General features: G+C 44.5%; 3 protein-coding genes across 9 annotated transcripts in view; 2 read left to right on the forward strand and 1 right to left on the reverse strand.

The window, feature by feature from the left end:
* Positions 1-8,804, forward strand: part of si:ch73-181d5.4 — a 29,463-nt gene extending 20,659 nt beyond the window's left edge. For 4 of the 5 annotated variants that reach the window (XM_047330819.1, XM_035644007.2, XM_047330817.1 and 1 more), the window contains one exon: positions 312-8,804. In XM_047330819.1, the coding sequence (XP_047186775.1) occupies positions 312-8,311 (8,000 nt within the window). In that variant the 3' untranslated portion in view covers positions 8,312-8,804. The remainder of the gene's footprint in view (positions 1-311) is intronic. The other variant, XM_047330820.1, reaches the window with a different exon arrangement.
* An 858-nt stretch (positions 8,805-9,662) lies between these two features.
* On the forward strand, positions 9,663-14,631 carry LOC118316321 (transcription factor-like 5 protein). 3 transcript variants are annotated; one of them, XM_035644024.2, is made up of 7 exons: positions 9,671-9,895; positions 10,910-11,444; positions 11,547-11,694; positions 11,801-11,954; positions 12,079-12,223; positions 12,911-13,052; positions 13,756-14,631. In XM_035644024.2, the coding sequence occupies exons 2-7, from the start codon at positions 11,014-11,016 to the stop codon at positions 13,861-13,863; spliced, it is 1,128 nt and encodes a 375-aa protein (XP_035499917.1). In that variant the 5' UTR covers positions 9,671-9,895; positions 10,910-11,013; the 3' UTR covers positions 13,864-14,631. The 3 variants fall into 3 exon arrangements, with proteins under 3 accessions (XP_035499919.1, XP_035499917.1, XP_035499918.1); XM_035644025.2 differs by lacking the exon at positions 9,671-9,895 and adding an exon at positions 10,127-10,814; XM_035644026.2 differs by lacking the exon at positions 12,911-13,052 and having other exon boundaries at positions 9,663-9,895.
* The window catches only part of col9a3 (collagen, type IX, alpha 3), a 17,566-nt gene continuing 4,248 nt past the window's right edge, over positions 14,308-27,625 (reverse strand). The window contains exons 6-32 of the mRNA XM_035644021.2: positions 27,290-27,325; positions 26,718-26,741; positions 26,552-26,605; positions 26,206-26,259; positions 26,031-26,072; positions 25,377-25,433; positions 25,228-25,281; positions 25,094-25,147; positions 24,954-25,007; positions 24,809-24,862; positions 24,620-24,673; positions 24,481-24,534; positions 24,341-24,394; positions 24,187-24,240; positions 23,978-24,022; positions 23,340-23,393; positions 23,168-23,221; positions 22,820-22,873; positions 22,628-22,699; positions 18,294-18,329; positions 18,164-18,208; positions 17,618-17,650; positions 16,632-16,778; positions 16,461-16,515; positions 16,185-16,367; positions 15,555-15,632; positions 14,308-15,291 (exon numbers count right to left, since the gene is read on the reverse strand). Of these exons, the coding sequence (XP_035499914.2) occupies positions 15,107-15,291; positions 15,555-15,632; positions 16,185-16,367; positions 16,461-16,515; positions 16,632-16,778; positions 17,618-17,650; positions 18,164-18,208; positions 18,294-18,329; positions 22,628-22,699; positions 22,820-22,873; positions 23,168-23,221; positions 23,340-23,393; positions 23,978-24,022; positions 24,187-24,240; positions 24,341-24,394; positions 24,481-24,534; positions 24,620-24,673; positions 24,809-24,862; positions 24,954-25,007; positions 25,094-25,147; positions 25,228-25,281; positions 25,377-25,433; positions 26,031-26,072; positions 26,206-26,259; positions 26,552-26,605; positions 26,718-26,741; positions 27,290-27,325 (1,740 nt within the window). The 3' untranslated portion in view covers positions 14,308-15,106. The remainder of the gene's footprint in view (positions 15,292-15,554; positions 15,633-16,184; positions 16,368-16,460; positions 16,516-16,631; positions 16,779-17,617; positions 17,651-18,163; positions 18,209-18,293; positions 18,330-22,627; positions 22,700-22,819; positions 22,874-23,167; positions 23,222-23,339; positions 23,394-23,977; positions 24,023-24,186; positions 24,241-24,340; positions 24,395-24,480; positions 24,535-24,619; positions 24,674-24,808; positions 24,863-24,953; positions 25,008-25,093; positions 25,148-25,227; positions 25,282-25,376; positions 25,434-26,030; positions 26,073-26,205; positions 26,260-26,551; positions 26,606-26,717; positions 26,742-27,289; positions 27,326-27,625) is intronic.

The raw sequence follows: 27,625 nt of genomic DNA on the forward strand, positions 1-27,625 counted from the left end.
ATAAACATTATTTTTATTATTGGTTCACATTTCTTATTTACAAACTGTATTATTTTAGCATATGGTTTACACTAGGCTACAGTATAATTCAATTCAATGATGTAATGTTTTCTGTGTTGTGGTTTTTGGTGTCAGCACAGGAAGCAGAATATCTGTAATTTAAATAATTGGTTCTTATTATTATTATTGGTATATTGATAGTGAGTGGTCCCAACTCTAAAGAAGAGTCCTAGGCCAATGTCCAAACAGTATAATTCTGTTTTAAAGATTTGTTCTAATGATTTATACGTTTCGCCTTTCTTTTTCCACAGGGCTTGAAAAAAAACGACCCAATCTTCTTCTGGGTCTGGCCATCATCCAGAAGACAAAACGTCCAGGAATGTTGCCCCAGGAAATTGAAGAGAAGAGACCCAAAGTTCATATCTCCAAAGACCCTATGTGGATCCCAAAACCTCCAGTCCTCTATGGTTCTGACAAATTGGAGATGTTCCAACCCTATGATCCAGAGACTCCTAGTAATGCCATTCCTCCTGCTTCTCCATCTTGCCCTGGGTCACCATCAGATTCTTCGTCTTCTGGCTCAGTTACTATACCTTCTTTTTTTACTTCCATGAGAGTGACTCCTGTTTCTACCCCAGCTGTTGTTGCTGCCTCTACCTCCAACAACATCTCTGACAAGAATCCTACAACAGCATCCAGTGATAAGACACCACTCCAGACTATCTTAAAGACTTTGTTTAACAATAAGCAGACTGACTCCACAGCCTCTGCTGATGGAAGTTCTACAACTACAACAACAACAACAACTACAACACCACCAGTACGTGCTAAGAACATCCCAGGGTTTTCTCAGGTGTCTGGGTCAATGGTGGATCCAATAGTCCAACGATATGGGCAGAAATCCAAAGTGAAAGCGATCGAAGAAGAGGAAAATGACTTTGACCGACCATATGACCCAGAGGACGAGTATGATCCGGCCATGGGATATGGAATGGTTGCGCCACAGAAGATAGAAAAAATGAAGATAGATGGTCCTGCATCATCAGGCTTTGAAGAGGATGATATTGCCTATGATCCAGAAGATGAGACCATCTTCGAAGATGTTCAATGTGATCCTCGTGTAGTAAAGGCCCCTGGTCCGACATCAGATTCTACATCATGCCCAACTCCACTTCCAACTCAGGTTGTAACACCAGGTGCCACTGCCACTCCAGTGCAAACTTCTACCCCAACTGCAGTAACTCCGACCCTTCTTACAGGCACTGTGGTTGTCTCGGCTGCAACACTGACGGAACAACAGCGAATGCTTGAGGAGCTCAATAAGCAGATTGAAGAGCAAAAACGGCAGTTGAAGGAGCAGGAAGAGGCTCTACGACAGCAGAGAGAGGCTGTGGGTATGTTCATGGCCCACTTTTCTGTCTCTGACTCCCTAATGTCTCCACCATCAAAATCTTTGCCCATCAGTCAACTAGCATCTCTGCAGAGTGGCACAATGCAAACAGAATCCAGGCCTTCAGAATCAACAGACAAGACCAACAACCCGACAGAGACTGTGGACAAATCAAATGTGGATTCACAGTCTGTGAAGTTAGAAGCAGACGCCGTCCTCCCTTCTTTGAAAAATGACACAGACACTGTTACAGAGCAAGATGAAACACAAGAGCATGTTGAGGATGCTGACAAGTATTCTTCTGCTGGAGAGCTGGAAGATTCTGATGTAGCTTATGACCCTGAGGATGAATCACTTTTTAATTTAATTCAAGACGATGTATTTCAAGGAACCGGTGCAAAGACACATGATTCATCAGGGCATAGTTCTAGCCGCAAGGGTGCTCCAGCGAATTCACACCACAGCAGAAAGCGAAGGTCATCACCAAAGAGGCGGAGTCATCATGAAAGGGACTGCCATAGAAGTCCATCAAGAAGGTCACAGCATCGTTCTCCTTCACATTCCCGTAGACGTAGAGAAAGGGATAGACACAGAAGAAGTGAAAGTGACAGGTCAAGGCATAGAGCTAGAAATCAGTCTGAACGCCAGGGTCGCCATCGTAAAGAGCATGCTACACGCAGACATTCTCATGGTCATAAAAGATCCCCATCATCTCCTAGAAAAAAAGATTCTGTGTCCCTTTCACCAAAACAGCACAGAGAGCCTTCCCCTGAAGTCCTTGAAATATCAAAACATGCAAGTGCCCTGTATAATGCGCCAGAGTCTGTTGATGTACAATGTGTAGAGAGTAACACATCATCATTGACCCCAGTTACTATTAAGAATGACCCTGATGGACATCAGCTAAAATGCAATCTATCTGAGACCCCTTATGAAGACATTTCTCTCCATCCGCATAAACTTGTTCACAATGTGAAGCTTGAGATACCAGAATCACCAAAGTCCCATGACCTTCAAAATAATTCAGTCAATGCTTCTTCTACACAAGTGGATAACCCCTCTCAACAGGAAACTTTGCTTGACAATAAACTTGACAGTACAGTTCCTCTGAGAGAAATTGACCCGCCCACTCGAGATTCTCCTCAGAGCCCTGATCCAGAACCACAGTTCTTGAAATCTAGCAGCATAGAAAATAATGAGTCTTTGAAGACTGATGAAAGCAGAGATCCTGAGACACATACCAGTGTCTCAATGCCATTCGTTAAAGTTGAAAAGAATTGTCTGCCTATTGACAAACAATTGGAACGGGAAAGTCCAGATTTAAAATATCCAGAAATGTTGGGTCTAATGGGAGCAAATTTAAAGCTAGCCAGAGACTCTGATATTCCGGGCTTAGGACCTGATATAGACCCAGTGTCAAAACATGTAAGGAATCCAGGATTGGATATGAAAGAACGTAGAGGTAGTGGACAACAGGTAGAGTTCAGAGAAACAGGAATTACATTCCCAGGGCCTGATAGGAGAGGCTCATGCTTGCAAGACATGAGCCCCAACATTTGGGGTCCTGGATCTCACATTCGAATCCCAGGGGTGAGAAGTCCAATGCAAGATGAGGGAAGTTCTATGTTGCAAGGTGTGAACCCACAAGTAGAGGGTCCAGGCCTGGACATGAGACCAGGAATCAGAGGATCAAAGCTTATCCCAACTGGTACAAATTTACATGTGGGAGAATCGGTCTTACACAGTGAGAGGAGAGATGCAATCATGAAGGGCCCATCATCAGGCAGATGTGGGCCTGACACAAGTGACTCAGATTCAAGGGCCCATTTACCACCTCTCCAGCATCCTAGGGGTCCACAGATAGAAGTTAGGGCTCCGGATGTTATAGGAAGAGGTGGAGTGCATAAAGAAAGAGGCGAGAGTCCACATACTGGAGATATAAGAGATCGGAGTCCAGATATAAGGGGTCCAGGTCCATTTGTCAGGGGCGAAAGAAGATTTCAAAGGCACGAAATATATGATGGCAGTTTAGTTTGTGGACCTGGAGAACATTTCAAGGAGCCTCAGACAGTTATTAGGGCTGAAGGCAGTGTGCATGGCCCAATCATGAGAGAATCAGAAACTATGCATGAACCAAGAAGGCACAATATGCCTGGGGGACATTTTATGGGGCCTGGTCAAGATATGGAAAGTATGGTTGGCTCAGATACAAGGGATGATAAAAATGAGTCACATGCAAAGAGTTCAAACAGAGACATTAGAGACATAAGTTCAAATAGGAGACATGCAGACATGCAAGGAAGAAATATACAAGTTCCAGGGCTAGAGAGGAGAAATGATCAAATGGGTCAAAAAGATAGAGGTCCTATGCCAATAATTACAAATCCAGATTGGAGAGGTCAAGGACAAGGTGGTGTTGGTCCTGATATGAGGGGTCAACAAAGTCAAAATAAAAACCTGGGTCCACATGCAAGGGTTCCAGATTTGAGTGGCCCAGAATCAGACAGAGATGATTGTACGTGGCCAAATAGAAGAGGGTTAGGTGCAGTTACAGAAAGGCCATCAATGCAAGATGAATGGATGACCATTCAGCCTGATAGGATAGGACCAAACATAGAGACCCAGAGGCCTGACAGAGGACAAGGGGGTTTAGATATCTTGGCACCAGGGGCTGAAAGAAGGGGACCTGATATGGAGGTTCCAGTGCATGTTAGAAGAGGACCAGGAGGTCCAGATTTCAGGAGACCAGAGCCTGAAAGGAGAGATACATCTCTGGACAATCTGGGACCAGACATGAGACGACCAGAGGTTGACAGGAGGGGTCTGGCTTTGGAGCATCCTGGAACTGACAGGAGGGGACCTGGTGGCCCATATTTCAAAGGGCTAGGCCCTGAGAGGAAAGGCCCAGCTCAAGCGCCTGACATGAGAGGACATGCGGGGGCAGATTTCAATGGACCATGGCCAAAAAGCAGAGGTCCTGAGATTTTGAGTCCAGGGACTGACAGGAGAGGACCTTCAGGTCCAGATTTCAGACCAGTACCTGAAGGTCCAGATTTCAGACCAGTACCTGAAGGTCCAGATTTCAGAGGACCAGGACCTGAAAGGAGAGGTCCTGTTATGGAGGGTCCTGGAACTGACAGGAGAGGACCTGGAGGTCCAGATTTCCGACCAGGACCTGAAGGCCCAGATTTCAGAGGACCAGGACCTGAAAGGAGAGGTCCTGTTATGGAGGTTCCCGGGACTGACAGGAGAGGACCTGTAGGTCCAGATTTCAGACCAGGACCTGAAGGTCCAGATTTCACAGGATCAGGACCTGAAAGGAGAGGTCCTGTTATGGAGGGTCCTGGGTCTGACAGGAGAAGACCTGGAGGTCCAGATTTCAGACCAGGACCTGAAGGTCCAGATTTCAGAGGACCAGGACCTGAAAGGAGAGGTCCTGTTATGGAGGGTCCTGGGACTGACAGGAGAGGACCTGGAGGTCCAGATTTCAGACCAGGACCTGGAGGTCCAGATTTCAGACCAGGACCTGGAGGTCCAGATTTCAGAGGACCAGGGCCTGAAAGGAGAGGTCCTGTTATGGAGGGTCCTGGGACTGACAGGAGAGGACCTGGAGGTCCAGATTTCAGACCAGGACCGTCAGGTCCAGATTTTAGAGGACCAGGACCTGAAAGGAGAGGTCCGGCTATGAGGGGGCCTGGGACTGACAGGAGAGGACCTGGAGGCCCAGATTTCAGAACACCAGGACCTGAAACAAGTGGTCCTGCAATGGAGGGTCCTGGGAATGACTGGAGAGGACACGAAGGTCCAGGTTTTAGAGGACTGGGGCCTGAAAGAAGAGGACCTGAAGGTCCAGATTTTAGAGGACCAGGGTCTGAGAGGAGAGGTCCGGCTATGGAGGGTCCTGGGACTGACAGGAGAGGACCTGAAGATCCAGATTTCAGAGGACCTAGACCTGAAAGGAGTGGTCCTTCTATGGAGGGTCCTGGGACTCACAGGAGAGGACCCGCAGGTCCAGATATTAGGGGACCAGGGCCTGAATTCAGAAGCTTATCTATTGAGGGTCCTGGACCTGGCAGAGGAGGACCTGGAGGTGTAGATTTCAGAGGGCTAGGACCTGAGAGGAGAAGTTTATCTATAGAGAGTTCTGGGTCTGAGAGTAGAGGACCTGAAGGTTCAGATTTCAGTGGATCAGGACCTGAAAGGAGAGGTCCTGTTATAGAGGGACCTGGGATTGGCTGGAGAGGACCTGTGGGTCCAGATTTCAGAGGACCCGGACCTGAATGGAGAAGTCCTGCCAGGGAAGGTCCTGGGATTAACATGAGTGGACCTGCTGGTCCAAATTTCAGGAGACCAGCACCAGAAAACAGAAGCTTATCTTTGGAGGGGCCTGGCAGAGGAGGACCTGGAGCCCCAGACTTCAGAGGACCAGGGCCTGATAGGAAAGGACATGGATGTCCAGATTTCAGAGCACCAGGACCTGAAAGAAGAGGTTTTGTCACGGAGGGTCCTGACAAAAGAGGATCAGGACATCCAGATTTCCAGGGACCGGGCCCTGGAAGGAGAGTACCAGGAGGTACAGACTTAAGTGGTCCTGGGTGTGAAGGCAGGAGAAGATCAGGAAATCTAAATAGTGCTGGACTGGGTCCTGAGAAGGCCGGACCACATATGGGGGGTTCTAGGCCTAACTTTGTTGTTATGGGACCTGAAAGAACTGGTCCAGGTATGGAAGGTCCAGTGCCTCACAGTCACGGAAAGGGAGGACCACACTTAAGGGGTCCAGGTGACAGACGACACCCAGAAGGTGCAAATTTCAGTGGCCCTGGACCAGAACTAAGGCCTCCAGATATGGAGGAAACAGAGAACACCAGGAACTTTCCAGGAGGCCCACAGTTCAGGAATCCTGAGCTAGAAAGACGACCTCCAGACATGGAGGGCCCAGAGTTTGATAGGAGAGGTCCACACCTTAGAAGAGGGGGGCCTGAAAGAACTGTTATGGAGGGTCATGGAAGAGGTCCAGATTTTAGAGCACCAGGTTGTGAATTTATAGGTCCGGACACTGAGAATTCAGGGCCTGGTAGGAGAGAATCAGGAGGCCCCGACTTCAGTGAACCTGGGCCTGAAAGAAGATGTAGAGATATGGAGGGCCCAGGACCTGATTGGAGAAGATCAGTTGGTCCAGACTTAAGAGGTCCAGGCATAAGGCAGAGAAGTCCGAGTACTGAAGGTCCAAGACATGATAGAAGAAATGATTGGGGAAGGGATGACTTTGGGGGGTCAGATGCTAATCAAGAGAGCCCTATAGAGGGCCAAGGACCTGACAGAACAGGTCGAGACTTGAGGGGTCGAAGGCCTATAAGGAGAAACTTTAGAGGACCAGGGCCAAATATGAGCAGTACAAATCGAGGAGACAGGTGGAGAGGCACGGACACAGACGAACAATGGTCAGATGTAACAGGGCCCAATATTGAGGCTGTTGAAAATGAAAGAGAATATTCAGTAAATCACTGGGAGAGTCATGGGAACAGGGACCCAAGGCCTATTCAGGAAGGTCCAGATGAGCAGGGCCAAGAAAGTAGACAAGGTCCTCAAAGTAAATGGAGAGGTGCTGGAGATAGGGGGGAAACACCTATACAGGAAAGACGAAATATTCAATATCCAGGGCCTGTCAGGTCCCCACGAGATGATTGGAATGGTCCTGGTTGCAGGGGTCCTGCCCGGGATAATCCAGATATGATGTGCTCAGGTCAAGGGCCAAGGGGTGAACCTGGAAATGAATGGAGAGAGCCTGATAGAGGAGGTGCAGGGTCAAACAGAAGGGGACGAGGAGCATTTTTCAGAGGAGGAAGAGATCCAGATAACAGAACACACCGCCTTGATAGAAGAGGTCCAGGCTTTAGGGGACGGGGATCAGATATGAAAGAGGGTCCAGATGTAGAAAATGACTGGAGGCAGCCAGGCTTCAGGGGGAATATGAGCAGGCCAAACATGGAAGGACCTGGTGCACACAGGGGACGCCCACACTTAATGAATTCATGCCCAGACAGTAGAGGATTTGAGATTGAGGGTCATAATAGAGCAGAATCGGGAGATTCAGATCCAAGACGCCCAGAACCTGGATACCGAAGTTCAAACATTGATGGTCCAGGGACTCATGGGAGGTTTTCAGATTGTGGGGGGCAAGATGCAGACATGGAAAGGCATGGGCCAGGTAGACCAGGATTTGAGGATGAGTTCAGAAGGGAAAAGAGAGGTCCAGACATGGGAAGGCCAGGGCAGAATAAAAGTTCAGATATAAGACATGGGCCTGGTAGGTGGGATACAAACACTGAGTTTCTTGGGTCTGATAGAAGAGGTCCGGACATGATGGGCCCAGGTTTAGACTCCAGGGGATCTGAGCGAACCATGAGATATTCAGATGAATCTGCATCACTTCATTTCAAAGGTCCTCATCATCCAGACCCAGCACTGTTCAATGGGCCCCCAGGTCCTGCTCCAAATATTGGAGGGAAATCATGTCTGGGTTTTGACAGCCCACAAAATCAACAGTCAGGAAAACCCCAGAGACACAGAGTTGCCTTACTTCCTACTCCAACAGAAGGTCTTATACGCTTCCCAAATCGCATGATCAACAGTTCTGATGCCTTCAGCCCGAAACAAAAGCAAATGCGATCCTCTGCAGACAGGGAGTCCAGTAGAGATCGAGCTGTGGGCCGAAAAAGAGCGTTAGACCAAGAGCAGAGAGATGAGCAGGAGGGAAGTCCTGCTAGAAAAATAAGCACAGCTGTAATTGCAAACACAGCCACTGGAAAAGAAAAACGTGAGGAAACTGATAAACAGGGGATGTCTGGTGCGTCATCTGAAACTAAAAGCAATCAAAGTATGAATACTGATGGAAATAAAATAAATGTTGAGCCAAGTTAAGGGAAAAATAAATAATAATACTTCGGCTCGACCTGCAACAATACTTTCTATCCTCATATTGGATAGAAATACTACTGCATATACCCCACACTGAATGTATTTGTCTGAAGGAAAGAGTCTCAATGTCTAACTGACATGTCAAAATGATCTGCAGTCAAAGCCATTGCAAGAGCAGCCAGTGTTGCTTTATATGGAAATGCTCAAAGGTATTTGAGCTCATTATGTTGTATTTTTGTCTAGTGTTAAAAGTATCATCACATATTTTTGTTGATTGATTATGACTAAATGACCCATGAACCTAATCAGCTGTATATTTCTATTAGGACATAGTCAGAAATGTTTTGTACAGAAAATGTACAGGTCTTTTTGTTTTTTTTGTTTTTTTAAACATGGCCATAGTGTCGGTACAGTAACCTTGATCTGGCTTTTATGTTCCTCTGTTGATAGAATATAACTTGTTTCATGTCAATAAAATTCCATTTACCATTTTAAATTTGTATCCAGTCTGATTTTGTCATTGATATTTGGACTCATTGATCCCAAACCTGTTAATAGCTGTTTTTAACAGAGTCTGATGTCTTTTTAGAGGCAACGTCTGTAAAGTGTTTGTCACCTTTATGCAAGGCAAGAACCTCAAATAGGAGATTAATATAGACATAAAGGCTGGTTTATAATTAATGTGCTGTAAATGATTAATATGTTCTGTGGAGGGAGAGGATTTCACATCGTTATGGGAAATCAATGATACCACAGAGCAAAATCTACCTAAAATATTAAAGGTAAACAATAATAATAATAATAATATATTTAATTAGCATATTCAGCATAGCAACTTTCCATGTTAATGTTAAATTACTGTATTTTTGTAGTGGAGTGGAACTGACTACATTAACTGTCATTAAGTACACTTTTAGAGTTACAAGTACTGTACATGAGTATTTTTACGTTATGTTATGTTACTACATTTCAGATAGAAATATTTTATAGAATTGTAATATATTGACTGCACTGAATTCATCTGACAGTTACTAAATACTTTACAGACTGACACAAAATTGTATGTTGTAAAATGTATGTTTTTCTAGTTTTTGTCATTTGTGTGAAAAGGAATTCTGATTATTAAATCTAATCTAACATTTCTGAGACAATCATTGTGCCTTATACATTCATTTTAAAGCATTACTTATTTTGCTGATAGTTTATAAAAAAAATACTGAATAATATCTACAGATTGTATATTATAACAGATTAAATTACACTAAATTATTTTAAAAAATAATTAATGAGAAATAGATTCTGAGAGGAGACGTATCACAACTTTCTCCGTTGGTATAATATATAAATCCTCTACTTTATGTACCGTGAAGCCAAGTTTAATATTTTATTAGGAGGGGGAAATGTGGCATTCCTCTGAATTGTGCTAAGTGCAAAAACGGAAGCATAAAACAAACAGCGAGAAGAATTGTACTTTGGTGATTAACTTCATCAGCACAACTAGAGATGATAATGAACTGAAATGATCCCAGACTTTATCTGTGACAGTTGGTCTGACGTCAGGACGCGCTCAGAACATCTGGAGACAAAGTAAGAAAAACTGAAGAATAACTGCAACTTGTTTGAATAATAATAATAATAATAATCATATTCAGTGGTTTAGTTTGTTAGATAACGTGTCGAATGTGCTAATCTAACGTTCGTCACTAGCTTAAAGTCCGTCACTAGCTTAAAGTTAGCTACTAGCTTAAAGTTCGCTACTAGCTTAAAGTTCGCTATTAGCTTAAAGTTCGTCACTAGCTTAAAGTTCGTCACTAGCTTAAAAATCGTCACTAGCTTAAAGATCGTCACTAGCTTAAAGTTCACTACTAGCTTAAAGTTCGTCACTAGCTTAAAGTTCGTCACTAGCTTAAAGATCGTCACTAGTTTAAAGATCGTCACTAGCTTAAAGATCGTCACTAGCTTAAAGTTCGTCACTAGCTTAAAGGTCGCTACTAGCTTAAAGACCGTCACTAGCTTAAAGTTCGCTACTAGCTTAAAGTTCGTCACTAGCTTAAAGTTCGTCACTAGCTTAAAAATCGTCACTAGCTTAAAGTTTGCTACTAGCTTAAAGTTCGCTACTAGCTTAAAGTCAGTCACTAGCTTAAAGTTCGCTACTAGCTTAAAGTTCGTAACTAGCTTAAAGTTCGTCACTAGCTTAAAGATCGTCACTAGCTTAAAGTTCGTCACTAGCTTAAAGTTCGCTACTAGCTTAAAGTTCGTCACTAGCTTAAAGATCGTCACTAGCTTAAAGTTCGCTACTAGCTTAAAGTTCGCAACTAGCTTAAAGATCGTCACTAGCTTAAAGTTCTTCACTAGCTTAAAGTTTGCTACTAGCTTAAAGTTCACTACTAGCTTAAAGTTCGCTGCTAGTTTAAAGTTCGTTAGTAGCTTAAAGTTCCTGGACAACGGCTTTGAGCTATTGTCATGACTATAGTGTTAAGATCATTCTGACTGAGGCAGCCTGCAGGTGTATTTTATGGTGTAAATGTAACAATGAAACAAAGAGATTTTACTGGATCTCGATCATATTTAGAGTAAAAGATGTCCGCCTTCTTTTCTCAGCTCGTCAAACCTTCCATGTCCCACCTCCACCTTCATCCAGAGAGACCTCACCTGTGACTCTGCCGGTGAACAAAGGCCGGTGTTTGACACATGATCAGGGGCAGATGTCGGGAGCTGAGGTGAGTCTGACGGAGATGACTCCGGTTGAATACACAAACCTCCAGCACCTCGTCCAGGTGCACATGGGGGCACCAGGTGGGCCTCCGGACGGGCCAGATGTGAGGGGGCACCCGGCTGCAGGCTCCCTGGTGACCTCTCCATGGACATCCAGTCAACCCATTGACCTGTCCACTTGGACGGATGAACACTGTCCGGTGACGTCGGGGGAAAAGACGCCAGGCTCCTATGGAGACGTCCCGGGGTTTGTGTTGGCCAGAATCATAGCAGAGGAGAGTCCGAAGAACGACCCGTCGGCCAACAGCAGCACACCCTCGATGAGACCGTTCAGATCGGCCGCCAAAGTTTGTCTGGAGAAAAGGTTCAACGCCACTGACGGCCCGAGACGACAGGACATTCAGGCTGCCATTCTCAACAAGTACGCTTCACTTTTATACAAATATATATCAGTAAATTCAAAGTTCATGTGCGCATTTTTTTTGGAGGAATTCACCAGATCTCTGTTGTTGTTGCCTTTCAGTTTTCTGACGCGGCTTCATGAGTCTGCAGAGGCTCCGGAGGTTTTACTTCCACAAGTTCACAAATGGATGAAAGGTGTCGAGGTTTTCAGTCCACGTGCGGAGGCTGAATTTGACCCCGTCACCACCACGTGTGGCGTGACACATCAGGTGTGTTGAAAGAACAATTACAACATGCATTTTTATCATAACTCTGTTGCAGAACTCACCGTTTACTTATCTTTCTTTTGTTTTGTTTTTGTTTTTTTAATATCAGGCGATTGGCCGTATTCCTTGTGTGGGCGAACCGAACAAGCAACGAGGTTTAGTCATGCCCAGGAGTTTTTCTTTTAACTTGAGCCCAGAGATGCTTGTTGCACAAGCTCAGTTCACCAGCACGACAGAGGACAAGCAGCAGGCGAACACAGGAAGTAATAAAACGTTCTCTACATCAAACTATATACTGTCGTTGTCTGGTAGACTAAACTGTAAATACACGTACATGTTTGTATGTATTCAGTCTTACACGCCCCTTCATATTTTTTTTTCTAACAGGTGATGTGGTGACACCCGCTGCCTCCACGAGGCAAAGCCGCGGCCGCAGCTCTGCGAAAGCTAATGCTCCGGGCTCGGATTCCGGCAGCAGCAGCAGGAAAAGTCTGCGGAGGGAACAACACAACAGTCTGGAGAGGGAACGCAGGTGCGCTGCAGCGTCTCTTCTGCATCCTCCACAGTCTCATGAAATACTCAATGGATATTGATTTAGTTTTTAAATCATTGTTTGAGATTCTCTCTGGGCATATTCTTAATGTGTGTAAAGTGTGAATATATAGGAATATATTTTTCAGGTCTTTTCCAAATTCCGTTTTTATTTTCCCAAATTATTTTAGTTTATGACCAGTTTACAGAAAAAATGTTGATTAAAAAAAAATAAAGCTGCAACGATTGGACAAGTGAAGTTGAGCCAAAGAAAATGAATCAGCCACTATTTGGATAATTGATGCAACTATCAAAAAAACAATTGTGTAAATATGTCACACATTTGCTAAATACCGGTTCTCAAAAGAGTAGTAAATTTAATATTTTTAGTTGTTTTTTTTAAGACAAAACAAGACATTATTATCTCATGTCATCTTAGGCTCTGGGATTATGAGTCGTTCCTTTGTCAGATACCTAAGTACCAGGTACTTTGCTGATCCTGAACTGGGAAATTCCAGTTTCAGAATCAAAATTCATCAACTAACAGAGAAAACAACCGGGAGATTAATTGATGATGACAATAATTGTCAGTCGCAGCCTCTGACGGATATCGTGGCAGATGAAACGTGAGGATCTCAGGTCGCAGGTACACAAAAATGAACCGGTGTCGTCTGGTGCTGTTGTGCAGGAAAAGGATCCGTCTGTTCTGCGACGAGCTGAACGCGTTGGTTCCGTTCTGTGACGCGAGCACAGACAGAGTCACCACCCTGCACTGGACCACCGCCTTCCTCCGGTTCATCAGCAAGATGTTCGGAGACGCCCTGAAGAAGGTTCGTGTGGTTTCATCTACAGCTGCAACAGTTTATCGATTAGTAATCGACTACTAAATTAATCGCCAACTATTTTGATAATCGATTAATCGGTTCAAGTGGTTTTTACATGAAGGAAAAGTCAAAATTCTCTGATTTCAGCTTCTTAAATGTGAATATGTTCTGGATCTTTGGCGTGTGGACAAAACAAAACATCATCTCTGTGGTTTTGGGAAACACGATAGACATTTTACGTTATTTACTGACAATTTTTGGATTAAACACCTAATCGATAATGGAAATATTCGTTAGTTTAATCGATAATGAAAATAGTCGTTAGTTTCAGCCATAGTTTCATCACTGGTTGATGAAATGAAAAACATTTACGAGTTCCATCGTCATGCATCTAAATTATTTCAGACGAGAGTTTTATAAAATGTCTACCGTAAATTTTGTTAGTAGTTTTGAACATTCAAATCTAATTTCTCTTAGTTTTTTCAGGATAAAATCAAATATATAACCTTTAACAATAACCTTTATTATTTTAAATGTGATGGATTATTTAATGTTGCAGTTATTTAGTTTGTGAAAACTGATTCACATACACCAGCAGCACCCAGACTGCCGGGGGGGCCGACGGGGGGGCAGTCTAATGTAATGAAATACATCTGCACTGGAACATCACATTCGTCATTAACATAGTGGTCTGATATTTGTTCTACAGGACTTTCAGAGAACATTCAAGGACGAGACGGGACCGTCTCCCGAGTCCAGCTCGTCTTCAGGCCCGGAGCCGAGACAACAAAGAGAAGGACGAGACTCTGATTATTGACTTAGAATGACCAACCACAACCCACACACACACCCCATCCTCAATATTTCATTTGATAAATCAGCCTGATATTTAAAAATGTTAGCTGAGGTTGTCCCACGAGTATGACGATGTGTTTTTAAAAGACTAACGTCTCCTTCTGAAAGAGGAACCTTTTCTGTATTTTCTTAGAGTCACCAACAGGTGGCGCTGTTTCCCTTTAGAAGACGTTTGTGACTTTAATCAGTAGTCAGATCTTCAGCTAATTAATTTATATCCTCGTAGTTTTCGTACCTGATTCAAACTGTAGTTTACTTTGGTTGAATCTCATTCTCATAGGTTTGTTGTTCAGTTTTTCGTGTCCACCCACACGTTTAGTCTTTTATCACATATTTAAAATATGAATAAGCGTCACACTGCCTCACGTCACCGTCAAGGAGTTCAACGTGTAGAAAAGAAGTAATGTTTTTACTGAAAAGTGGCTTTTATTTGTTCTTTCTCACAACATGTCGCTGTAGCATCTTACTGTACATACAACAGTCACCCACAAATAATAAATAGTATTTAAAGTCATGTATATTTAATAGTTACAGCACCGGTAGTACAAAGTGGATGTGGTCGATTCAGATTGGAAAAAAAACAACAAACAGATTTATTTATTTTTTGTAAAAGATTGTTAAAGGTATTTTACATGTCTGACACACGTTTTTATTTCCATTTTGATTCTCAAATCTGGAGAATCGGCTTCACGTGCAAGTAAAAATAAAAAAGCTGTAAAAAAAAAAAAAATTACTATCAAAAGTTATAACATTTTTGCATCAGTCTACACAACGTCTGTCACCTGGGGGGTTGTCGTTCCTTTTATTATTCATTTTACAACCATACACAGAGACTTTCTGCCTCTGGCACCTGTTTCCATATCTTACAGTTTGTATGTTGAGGTAACACCTGTGATTTACACTCATGGGCCATGAAACATGCACACGGATGAAACAACATGTACAAAGTTTTTTCCTTTTTTTTTAACACACAAACGACTCGTCGAGTCACGTGACTGTTTGTTCTGCTGCTCTCACTCGTGTCTCTGATGTCGTCGTCACGTTTCTCCTCCGATGTTTCCTCTCTGATATCACACCTGTGGGTGTTTCTCTTCCCGTCTTGTGATAAAGTGAATCCTAATAAAGGAGATCGCTCTCTTCTGTCATCCCTTCCCTCCCTCACTTTTCCCGTCCGGGGGGGGGGTGGGGGGCAGGAAGGGGCGTGTCTAATGGTTCTTGGGGTTGGAGGACTTCCCAGCGGCCGACGCTCCCTGACAGGCCGACGTGTCACAGATTCCAGGGGACCCCTGGTGTCCAGTCCTGCCCGCCCTGCCCGACTCGCCGGACTCACCCGGATCTCCTGCAGATCCATCACGTCCGTCCTTGACTATTCCAGCTACTCCTGGAAGACCTGTGGGAGGGATTTTGGTTGGTAAAACCCTGTTTCAGGACAAATCTGTGACGCTTACAGACATTAACATAACGTCAGCAAGTGTCCCTCTCCCCTGGAACCGACACTTTGATATGAAACAAGGCCGTTAACTATCTTACTGGACATTATGATGACCAACCGCCATGAGTCAGGTCTCTATGTACAGTACAGTAATAATAATAATAATACATTTGATTTATAGAGCATTTTTCATTGCTAAAAGCAGTCTCAAAGTTTCGTACCTTGGTGTCCTTGGTCTCCAGTCGGCCCATCCAGGGCTTTACCGACCGATCCCTTGTCACCTGCTTCGCCGACGTCACCTGTTGTACAAACACATTTTTAAATCAGGTGCTTTTTACCCGAAGTACAGTCAGAAAGTACTACAGTTGTAGTACTTTATGCTTCTGCTCCACAATATTTCAAATACAATGTGCTGGTAAAGATTAAACCAGAGGAGCCACCTGTCATATTTGAGATTTCCACTTATTGTTACCTTTTCCCATCAAAACTTTAAAGATAATTTGATTTAAATTACTTTATAGAATAATATTTGAAGTTCAAAAGATGGGTTTAGTTTTTCTCCCCTCAGATTTATCCTCGGGTCCTTGGAGGGGTCGTTACCCTTAGCCCGGGAACCGTTGCACTATATCAACTGCCTGATTATGAAATATTAAAAGTTAGAAATGCATTAATATGAATTAATCAGTATGAACAATATATAATAATATATCACTCACGGGCCACTCTTCTGCACTTCTGTACTTTAAATTTTAATAATTAGGTACATTTTTAATAAGGAGATGATGTCACCGTTCAACTGAATAGCTGATCAGCTGATTTCAAAAACTCCATTTTGATCTAATTTTCCATACCTCTGGTACCAGGGTCTCCCAGCTCTCCGGGCAGGCCTCGGTAGCCCGGCGGTCCGCGGCTTCCCGGATGCCCGATAGAGCCGGCGACTCCCGGTTTTCCAGCACGGCCGGCGGGGCCCGGACGTCCCACCATTCCGGGAGACAGGGGTCTTCGCAGGTTAGCGGCCAGCTGCGCGATCTGATCTGAGGGGATAAAAAAACAAACCACGAGGAGGTTGAACTTCCAGCGGCGCTTTAAAACTGAAAAGCAGTCGAACGCCGATGAAGATTCCTCACCATCGATCATGGAGCCGCACAGCTCTCGGATGTGCTGCTCGCTGCTCAGTTTGCCCTGAGGAGACAGTTTGAAACCTCATCATGCAGCTTATTGGAGACTATTAACACTTAATATTCATCTGTTGGTCGGAAGCTTTTTTATTTTTTACAGTGAGAGATTAAAATACTCACAGGAACACCGTTCTTTCCTGCGATTCCAGGCTGACCCTGTTCCCCCTGGAAGCCCATCAGCCCTATTTTTCCCAGAGGCCCCCTGGCTCCGAGCTCGCCCTGAGGACCGGACACGCCCTTGGGTCCCAGTTCTCCACGTTTCCCGGACTGTTATCAACGAGAATGACTCATTCAAATTTCACTAACATGTAAAATTACTGTCAGACTGGAGCTAAAAAACACCCACAACCCTCTGATGTGATCAGACAAAGCCAAGAGTGAACCGTGTCTGTGGAGACGGAGCGTGGGCGGACTCGTGTGGCGGCGGCTTGTTGCTGGATAACAACTCAACGAACATTAAATGAGACTGAGGCTCATCAGCGCCACAAACCTATTGGCAAACGGGTCCAATAGAGCTGAAGCAGAAATCCTCCAAACCTAAAATATCTAATAATTAATCCTATTAAACCTGGAATGTCAGGCTGCGTCACATGAGACGTGGGCACCAGCTCAGAGTTTGTAATGTTGAGCAGAGCAGAGACGATTCCACCCACCCACACACACACACACACACACACACACACACCTCACTGTTCTGATAGACAAACGTTGCCTGGTGACACGTAGAAAGATTCGTGGAGCAGCTGAACTCATTTGAAATATTACAAAAACTAAAAATTGAATCAAGGAAAATGTTAGTCAGTGACAACACCTGAACATTGATTTGAGTGAAAACTAGTGATCAAGCAAGTTGAAACCAAAAATAGAAATAATGGATCATTTATGAAAATATTTACTTTAAAGAAATATAAAAAGCATTGACATAATCTGTTTGTAGTAATGGATAAATGTTAAATTAGATACAAGTTATGGATGAACATGAGGAAGATAAACTGCTGGATATTTTGCGGAAAGTAAAATGAACGGTGGAGTCAGAAGGAGGAAGTGAATTAATCTCACATCTGATAAAAAAAGAAAAATGATATGAAACCGAGGATGCATCTCACCTCTCCTTTCTGTCCAACTGGTCCAAAGTGACCCTGAAAACATAAATCATGATCATTTTAGTTTGATTTGAAATAACAGGATGTTACATAACAATCAATCCATTAATAAATCTAACTTTATTAATATGGCACCTTTCTTCCAGGTTAGAGCAACTCAGTAAAGCTGATGACACGAATAAACAGAAATGTAGGAATAACAAAAACAGTCAAATACATGAACAAGAAAAAGAAATCTACATACTTTTGGACATAAACCAGATTAAATGATTAAATTGGCTGTAAAGTTTTCTAATCAAAAAACAGATTTAAAAAGAAGATTTCAACAGTTATATAAAAACTATAAGCTGCTTCACCTAAAGTTTTTCACCTGCGTGTTTACAGAATGAGATCATGAAGATCTTCATGAACACGTCAAACAACCAGTGTAAAGACTTTATGACAGATATAAATATAAGAAGTCGTCATCAGCTCTGCCGAGGCCTGAATCACTTCTACATCATTTGTAGTTTGGCTTCAGACTGAGGACGTAAAATGAAACAGACTCACAGGTTCTCCGTTCTCTCCTGGTAAACCGTCACTTCCTGCCACACCCTGAAGAGACAACACGACATCTCAGTTTCGAATAGGTTGTGTGTCAAGCAGCTTGAACTTTGAACCCTACAAAATATGTATTTACCATGTCTCCTTTGGCTCCAGAAGCTCCGACCGGACCCTGGAGAGGAAGGGACGAAGAGGGAGAGAGGAAGAGGATGAATGAGAGCGATGGAGGTGGTCTGTGGGAGAGGGGGGGTTAGGGGATGGGGAGAGGCGAGGTGAGGGAGGGGGGATGGGGGGAGGCGAGGTGGTCTGTGGGAGAGGTGAGGTGAGGGAGGTGGGATGGGGGAGGCGAGGTGAGGGAGGGGGGATGGGGGAGGCGAGGTGGTCTGTGGGAGAGGTGAGGTGAGGGAGGTGGGATGGGGGAGGCGAGGTGAGGGAGGGGGGATGGGGGAGGCGAGGTGAGGGAGGGGGGATGGGGGAGGCGAGGTGAGGGAGGGGGGATGGGGGAGGCAGGGTGGGCAGTTTGAGGGGAACCTGGTCGGTATAAAGACGAGCTTTGTTCTGTCGTCAGATTCTGAACAGGAGGCGTCTTTGTGTTTGAGTTGCACTTTGACTTTACTCGTCCGTCGGAGAAGACGAGCTGCTGCTCAGGACGGAGGGACACTGACATGAGTCTGTACTGAGTCTGTATTGAGACTGAGTCTGAGTCCACTGAGTCTGTACTGAGACTGTACTGAGACTGAGTCTGTACTGAGTCTGTACTGAGACTGAGTCTGTACTTAGACTGAGTCTATACTGAGTCTGAGTCTGTACTGAGTCTGAGTCTGTACTGAGACTGAGTCTGTACTGAGTCTGAGTCTGTACTGAGACTGAGTCTGTACTGAGACTGAGTCTAGACTGAGTCTGTACTGAGTCTGAGTCTAGACTGAGTCTGTACTGCGTCTGAGTCTGTACTGAGTCTGAGTCTGAACTGAGTCTGAGTCTGAGTCTGAGTCTGTACTGCGTCTGAGTCTGTACTGAGTCTGAGTCTGTACTGCGTCTGAGTCTGTACTGAGACTGAGTCTGTACTGCGTCTGAGTCTGTACTGAGACTGAGTCTGTACTGCGTCTGAGTCTGTACTGAGACTGAGTCTGTACTGAGTCTGAGTCTGAACTGAGTCTGAGTCTGAGTCTGTACTGAGTCTGAGTCTGTACTGAGACTGAGTCTGTACTGAGACTGAGTCTGTACTGAGTCTGAGTCTGTACTGAGTCTGAGTCTGAGTCTGTACTGCGTCTGAGTCTGTACTGAGACTGAGTCTGTACTGAGTCTGAGTCTGAACTGAGTCTGAGTCTGAGTCTGAGTCTGTACTGAGACTGAGTCTGTACTGAGACTGAGTCTGTACTGAGTCTGAGTCTGTACTGAGTCTGAGTCTGAGTCTGTACTGAGACTGAGTCTGTACTGAGACTGAGTCTGTACTGAGTCTGAGTCTGTACTGAGTCTGAGTCTGAACTGAGTCTGAGTCTGAGTCTGTACTGAGTCTGAGTCTGTACTGAGACTGAGTCTGTACTGAGACTGAGTCTGTACTGAGTCTGAGTCTGTACTGAGTCTGAGTCTGAGTCTGTACTGAGACTGAGTCTGTACTGAGTCTGAGTCTGTACTGAGTCTGAGTCTGAGTCTGTACTGAGACTGAGTCTGAACTTAGTCTGAGTCTGAGTCTGTACTGAGTCTGAGTCTGTACTGAGACTGAGTCTGTACTGAGTCTGTACTGAGACTGTACTGAGTCTGTACTGAGTCTGAGTCTGTACTGAGACTGAGTCTGAACTGAGACTGAGTCTGAACTGAGTCTGAGTCTGAACTGAGACTGAGTCTGTACTGAGTCTGAGTCTGAACTGAGTCTGAGTCTGAACTGAGACTGAGTCTGTACTGAGTCTGAGTCTGTACTGAGTCTGAGTCTGTACTGAGACTGTACTGAGTCTGTACTGAGTCTGAGTCTGTACTGAGACTGAGTCTGAACTGAGACTGAGTCTGAACTGAGTCTGAGTCTGTACTGAGACTGAGTCTGTACTGAGTCTGAGTCTGAACTGAGTCTGAGTCTGAACTGAGACTGAGTCTGTACTGAGTCTGAGTCTGAACTGAGACTGAGTCTGTACTGAGTCTGAGTCTGAGTCTGAGTCTGAGTCTGAACTGAGACTGAGTCTGAACTGAGTCTGAGTCTGTACTGAGTCTGAGTCTGAACTGAGACTGAGTCTGAACTGAGTCTGAGTCTGTACTGAGTCTGAGTCTGAGTCTGTACTGAGTCTGAGTCTGTACTGAGTCTGAGTCTGAGTCTGAGTCTGAGTCTGAGTCTGAGTCTGAGTCTGAGTCTGAACTGAGACTGAGTCTGAACTGAGTCTGAGTCTGTACTGAGTCTGAGTCTGTACTGAGACTGAGTCTGTACTGAGTCTGAGTCTGTACTGAGACTGAGTCTGAACTGAGACTGAGTCTGTACTGAGTCTGAGTCTGTACTGAGTCTGAGTCTGTACTGAGTCTGAGTCTGTACTGAGTCTGAGTCTGTACTGAGACTGAGTCTGAACTGAGACTGACTCTGTACTGAGACTGAGTCTGAACTGAGTCTGAGTCTGAACTGAGTCTGAGTCTGAACTGAGTCTGAGTCTGTACTGAGACTGAGTCTGAACTGAGACTGAGTCTGTACTGAGTCTGAGTCTGTACTGAGTCTGAGTCTGAACTGAGTCTGAGTCTGTACTGAGTCTGAGTCTGTACTGAGTCTGAGTCTGTACTGAGACTGAGTCTGAACTGAGACTGACTCTGTACTGAGACTGAGTCTGAACTGAGTCTGAGTCTGAACTGAGTCTGAGTCTGAACTGAGTCTGAGTCTGTACTGAGTCTGAGTCTGTACTGAGACTGAGTCTGAACTGAGACTGACTCTGTACTGAGTCTGAGTCTGTACTGAGTCTGAGTCTGTACTGAGACTGAGTCTGTACTGAGTCTGAGTCTGAACTGAGTCTGAGTCTGAACTGAGTCTGAGTCTGTACTGAGTCTGAGTCTGTACTGAGTCTGAGTCTGAGTCTGTACTGAGTCTGAGTCTGTACTGAGACTGAGTCTGTACTGAGTCTGAGTCTGAACTGAGTCTGAGTCTGAACTGAGTCTGAGTCTGAGTCTGTACTGAGTCTGAGTCTGTACTGAGACTGAGTCTGAACTGAGACTGAGTCTGTACTGAGACTGAGTCTGTACTGAGTCTGAGTCTGTACTGAGTCTGAGTCTGAGTCTGAGTCTGACTCTGTACTGAGACTGAGTCTGTACTGAGACTGAGTCTATACTGAGTCTGAGTCTGTACTGCGTCTGAGTCTATACTGAGTCTGAGTCTGTACTGAGTCTGAGTCTGTACTGAGACTGAGTCTGAACTGAGACTGACTCTGTACTGAGACTGAGTCTGAACTGAGTCTGAGTCTGAACTGAGTCTGAGTCTGAACTGAGTCTGAGTCTGTACTGAGTCTGAGTCTGTACTGAGTCTGAGTCTGAGTCTGTACTGAGTCTGAGTCTGTACTGAGACTGAGTCTGTACTGAGTCTGAGTCTGAACTGAATCTGAGTCTGAACTGAGTCTGAGTCTGAGTCTGTACTGAGACTGAGTCTGAACTGAGACTGAGTCTGTACTGAGACTGAGTCTGTACTGAGTCTGAGTCTGTACTGAGTCTGAGTCTGAGTCTGACTCTGTACTGAGACTGAGTCTGTACTGAGACTGAGTCTATACTGAGTCTGAGTCTGTACTGAGTCTGAGTCTGTACTGCGTCTGAGTCTGTACTGAGACTGAGTCTGAACTGAGTCTGAGTCTGAACTGAGTCTGAGTCTGAACTGAGACTGAGTCTGAACTGAGTCTGAGTCTGTACTGCATCTGTGTCTGTACTGAATCTGTGTCTGTACTGAGTCTGTACTGAGACTGTGACACATTCAGTAAAGCTTCATGTTTGAATAAAATGATAATTTTTCGTTGCTATTCTTCAAACGACTAAAGCTTTAACACTTGGTCGCTGAGGAGATTAACTTACAATTATTCTGCAAATATTGATTCATTGTTCTGAGTCTTTTTTTTTCTTAGTTATTTAATAAGAGAATAATTTTTAGTCCCAATATGGGGACATGTGCCATGTCTCAGCAGCAGTGGGCAAAAATAGAAACATCAGGAAAATATATAAATATGTAAATATGCAATTAAACACAAGGAGAAAGAAAAATAATATAACAGAATATATATGTAACACAATATGTAGTATGATAGTAAAGTGAATGTATTGTATTTTAATTTCAGGACGTTACAGTAGAACTGGAACTTGTGAAAGTGTCTTTTATTTTTGGTGATTGACTAATTATTTTACAAACAAAGCTGTTTTAAAAACATCTGGTAGATAAATCATTAATAACCTGTGAGAATGTATTCTCATTATAATCGCTGTATCCTGAGTGACATTAAACGTCCGGGGGACACGCGTCACACTCACCCTTTCACCAAACTCTCCACGGATTCCTGTGGGTCCAGGCAGACCCGGATCCCCCAGGCCCCCTCTCACCCCCTGCAGCACCACGGCACACACACACACACACACACACACACACACACACAGTTAAACATTTAAAAATAAATACATGATGATGATGATGATGATGATGATTAGTGAAGTCATGCCCCTGACCTGGAAGCCTTTCCCTCCCTGAGGCCCGATGTTGCCTGCAGGTCCGATTCCTCCCTGTGGGAAACAGAATTAGTCATGTGATCTCATACACGCACGCACGCACACACGCACCCGCACACAAAATGAACTTCTGGTTGTTCATGACTTATATTATGTGATATTTGATTCATATGAATTCCTTTTTCTTCTTTATCAGTCATTATGCTTTTAAATGTCCACACCAGGTTATTAGAATCTGTAAACTGTCACATCCGTCAAAGACGCTGTGCAGCACAACGTCTCATGCGAGATCTTTTTTTTGGATAAATATCCTGTAACAGATGCCTGATGAGAGATGGATGAACTCACGGCGACTCCTCTGGGCCCGGCGATGCCCCTCTCTCCTGGGACACCGATGTCGCCCTGAAGCGGGGAAGAGGAAAGATCGCGTCAGAAAGGTTTGTAAAACAACGATTGTTCAAAGTTTGACGTGGGTAAATGTCAGAGCGGCTGTAAAACAGAAATCCCATCAGATACATACAGGAATACCTGGCTCTCCAGAGGGTCCCGTCTCCCCGGTCTTCCCCGGATCACCCTGGTGTGAAAAGACAAAAAAGTGCCTGTGAAGATTCTGAGGGCGTTTGTACACAAAGTCCGGACCGACGCTCGTGTTTTCTTTACTTTAGATCTGTTTCGCTTTGGTTTCACGCTGCCATGTTGTCGAGCGGCACTAAAGAACTTTTACGTGACAAACCCACATGGGCTTGACTCTGATTGGTTTGTAGACGGGCGTCTGACGTCCGCTGTTTTGGCGGGAAGCCTTTACCGGTTCTGCTTTGCCGTCCTCTCACATCCTCTCTCTCTCTCTCGGCATTTATATGCGTTTTTTTAAAAATGGACTTTTTATTGTTCCGTCGGAACAAGTCTCTCACACTGCAAACGAACCGAGCCGTGGTTCAGTTTGATCCGAGGCCCGAGGAACCGTTCACACCTGCAATTCTGGTCCGGACCAAAACTGTTGTTTTTTTCAGTTTAGGTCCGAAGGTCCTGGACCAAACAAGGTGCAGGAGCGGAAGCGCCCTCAGTCGTCCAGGTCAAAGGTTTTCCTCAGTTTTTATTCTCTCCTGACCTGAAGATACAAGTCAAAGTCTGCTTGTGCTTGGTTGTTGGGATACTCACGACTTCTCCTGTCGATCCCTTCGCTCCGGCTTTTCCTTGTAAACCCTGGAACAGAAAACACACAACAACGAGCTTCTCATCGGTTTGTTAAGGCAGAGAGCAAGTTTCTGAACTTTCACAGTTATGCTAATCGAGTGTCCCCCTTCAGGAGAAGATCGCACATCCCCCACCACAAATCAAAGGTAATGAGTGACTCGCTCAACACTCACAGGAAGTCCGTTGGGTCCTTTCTCTCCGACGACTCCGTGTCGCCCAGCGTCGCCCTGTCAACACAAAACGGCGTCAGGTCTTTCCGCAGCGGTGGAAAATCGCAAACGGCCGAGTCGTCGGCGTCGCACGGGACGAGGGACGGAGCCAACTCACCTTCTCACCGTCGAGCCCCGGCATTCCGTCTTTGCCGTCCCGGCCCGGGATGCCCTGCGGGAGACGTCACGCACGGTTCACACGCGAAGAGCCGACGTGAATTAATAATGTGACATCATCGTATCATGTGACGCACTTACCGGATCCCCTTTGGGTCCCGCTCCCCCCGGACCTCCTTTGGGACCAATTTTACCCTGTGGAAAGACACGTTCACGTGTCATTTAACACATCTTATATATATATATACATATATTTAATAAATACAGAACGTTCACTCACAATTTCTCCTTTGGGTCCTCTGAATCCCTGTGGTCCCTTTTCGCCGGCGTCGCCCTGGAGACATCAGATGGAACACACACAGCTATTCATTGATGGGAGCAGCCGGCGATTTCCAGCTGGAAACTAAAACCAAACGCTGGTTTTTAATTTGATGGTTTTTGACTTTTTAAGAGACAGGGAGAGACTCACTGTCTTTCCAATGATGCCGACGATGCCGTGCTTTCCCCTGAAGCCGGGCAGACCCTGGAGACAGACGGAGCGAGGTCAGAGGAAACATACACGTCTGTAAATGTCAGTTAAGAAATGATGAAGGTAAATAAAATAGGATGCTTACTCTGTCTCCGACAGATCCCATCGGTCCCTGTAAACCTCTCAGACCACGTGGGCCCTGAAAACGCCACGTGAGAGCCTCGTGAGACACGCAACATATTTCAGAACTCCTCAAATTGCCCGAATGATCTGTACGCGACTCACCTGCAGACCCACGGTGCCGGGAAGACCTGGAGGACCGGGTGGACCGCCGTCACCCTGGAGACCGAGCAGACCAGTTAACATGGCATCGAAACGATAAATCATGAGCCATTTTATTTATAATATGCAAAAATCACCTTCTCCCCATCTTTCCCAGGCTCTCCTTTGTCTCCTTTATGTCCTGTGTGACCCTGCATGAGCACAAACACACACATCACGTGCACTGTTTATATTCCACATTCAGCAGATTATATAATATGCATATTATATATTATATATATATTACCTTGAAGCCTGGCATCCCAGGAGGACCGGAGGGACCAGGGGGGCAGATGGCCGGACACTGCAGAGGAGAGAGGCAGAGCACTGAGTCAGGTACTGATGACATATCGCATAGACATTTTCGTCAATCAGTAACGTAATCCATTGGATTACAAAAACATAATGTAATCTAATCCGATTACTTTTGGTTTACAAAAACAAAATCTAACATTGAAAATATTTCACCTTATACCAAGAAATCGGACGCAAACACAAAATTTGGAGTTCCACAAATTACAAAAAACACAAATAAAATTCATATAGCACATGCACAAGTTTACAAACCAAACAAAAAAGCATTTTGATTATCTATAAATCATAGAAAAATGAAATAAAACATTAACAAAACAGTGAAATTAGATAATATACTATTGAGAAATGTATACAGTCATTTTTTTAAATTGTGATTTTAAAATTGCCATATTTTGAAGACATCATCAAATTGTAATTCCGTAATCCCTGACACCTTGACAATGATACTATAATCTAATTACACTTTTTTTTGGAATCTGGTCTGATTATAGTTACTTATTTTTTTTTAAATCTGATTACGTAATCCAGATTACATGATAACTACATTTACGCTGCTTTCACCGGGTGCATGAGTTACATATCTTACCAGGAGGTCGCCGCTGAGGTCATGGAGAGTACCAGGAAGACCCTGAGGGGGAAATCAGAAATCACAGCGTTCCCTTCCCTCCATTCAACAAGACACACACTCATATACAGTATATATATATATATATGACTATATTTGTACTTTATATCAAGTATATAACGATGACTGCACTTACTGGAGGCCCGTCGGGGCCCGGAGGTCCAGGAAGTCCTGACTGACCCTCAGCACCCTGAGGACCAGACACAAGACACATCTTCAGATTCTAAACGTCACTGAGGAGATTTTTAGAGAATAATCTCATCATCAGATTTCCCCCGTTTCCTGACAACTGTCCTGCTGCAGTGGAGGAGGTGGGGGCGTGTTTCAGAATACCGAGGTTCAACAGTTTCACCTCACGAATAAATGGAGCGGACGATGAGCTGACACGAGTTTTATGAGTCAAACATTAACAATAACAGGAGCGTGATTCTGAATTTCTCCCGGATAAGGACGACAGGAGTCTGATCTGACGGGACACTCACCGCTGGACCCTGGGGTCCGACTCCGCCCGGCAGCCCGTTGGTTCCAGGAAGTCCCTGGAAAAACAAAAGGACACCGTGTGTGTGTGTGTGTCTGTGTGTGTGTGTGTGTGTGGAGGTCTGAGCCTCAAGCATTAATGAAGTGGGACATAAAAAGGTGGATACTCACTGCAGCTCCTGATCTCCCTCTGCCCTACGGAAGACACAGGAGGGAAGATGAAGTCTCACACTCACATAACTCACAACATCAGAATCGACCATGTGACGTAAAAAAAAAATCCACGGTGAACGTTTGTCGCTAGTGGTGAATCACACTATGATCTATAATCTTTATATATATATATATATATATATATATATATATATATATATATATATATATAAACTATAATCTGAATATTCATCATCCGTACTTTAACACAGTCGGGACAAATGTAGCTGCCTGATCGAAGTGGTTCAAAATGTGTGTTCAAAATCCACACAAGTACAAAAAACTGTTTAACAAATATTTTACATGCAGGTTTTGAACTCGGACTTCACGGATGAAGTAATGTTTCGCTATCAAACGGCTTCCGTTTCAAACATCTGTGACATTCTTTGTAATTTATTTGCAGATTGTCAAATTGCGTGTGGACAGCTGTGATCATCTTGAGACTGATGTGTCTCCGTAGCGACGCGGAGGTCGTACGGTAGGTGTGTGTGATGTGTGTGTGAGCACTGTACAGTGTGTGAGGAACTTACAGGAGAACCTGGAGGTCCGGCAGGTCCAGACTCACCCTGAACACAACGAGACAAACACCATCAACACGAGGATCGTCCACGTGACGACACAACTCACATCAGCTTTTAGAAAGTTGACAGATATTTATGATGTAATAAAACATTTTAATATTTAAACAGAAACTTAGTGTCTCGAGAACAACGTTGGTTTTATTAGCTTTGCACAAAAATGAACAAATCTATCCTTTATCGTCCCTGTGAAGTTTCTCGTGTGTGTGTGTGTGTGTGTGTGTGTGTGTGCGTGTGTGCGTGCGTGTGCGTGTGCGTCGCTTGACCCATATTCCATGAATACCTTCA

Source organism: Scophthalmus maximus, chromosome 3 (genome assembly GCF_022379125.1).
Source record: "Scophthalmus maximus strain ysfricsl-2021 chromosome 3, ASM2237912v1, whole genome shotgun sequence".
NCBI lineage: Eukaryota > Metazoa > Chordata > Actinopteri > Pleuronectiformes > Scophthalmidae > Scophthalmus > Scophthalmus maximus.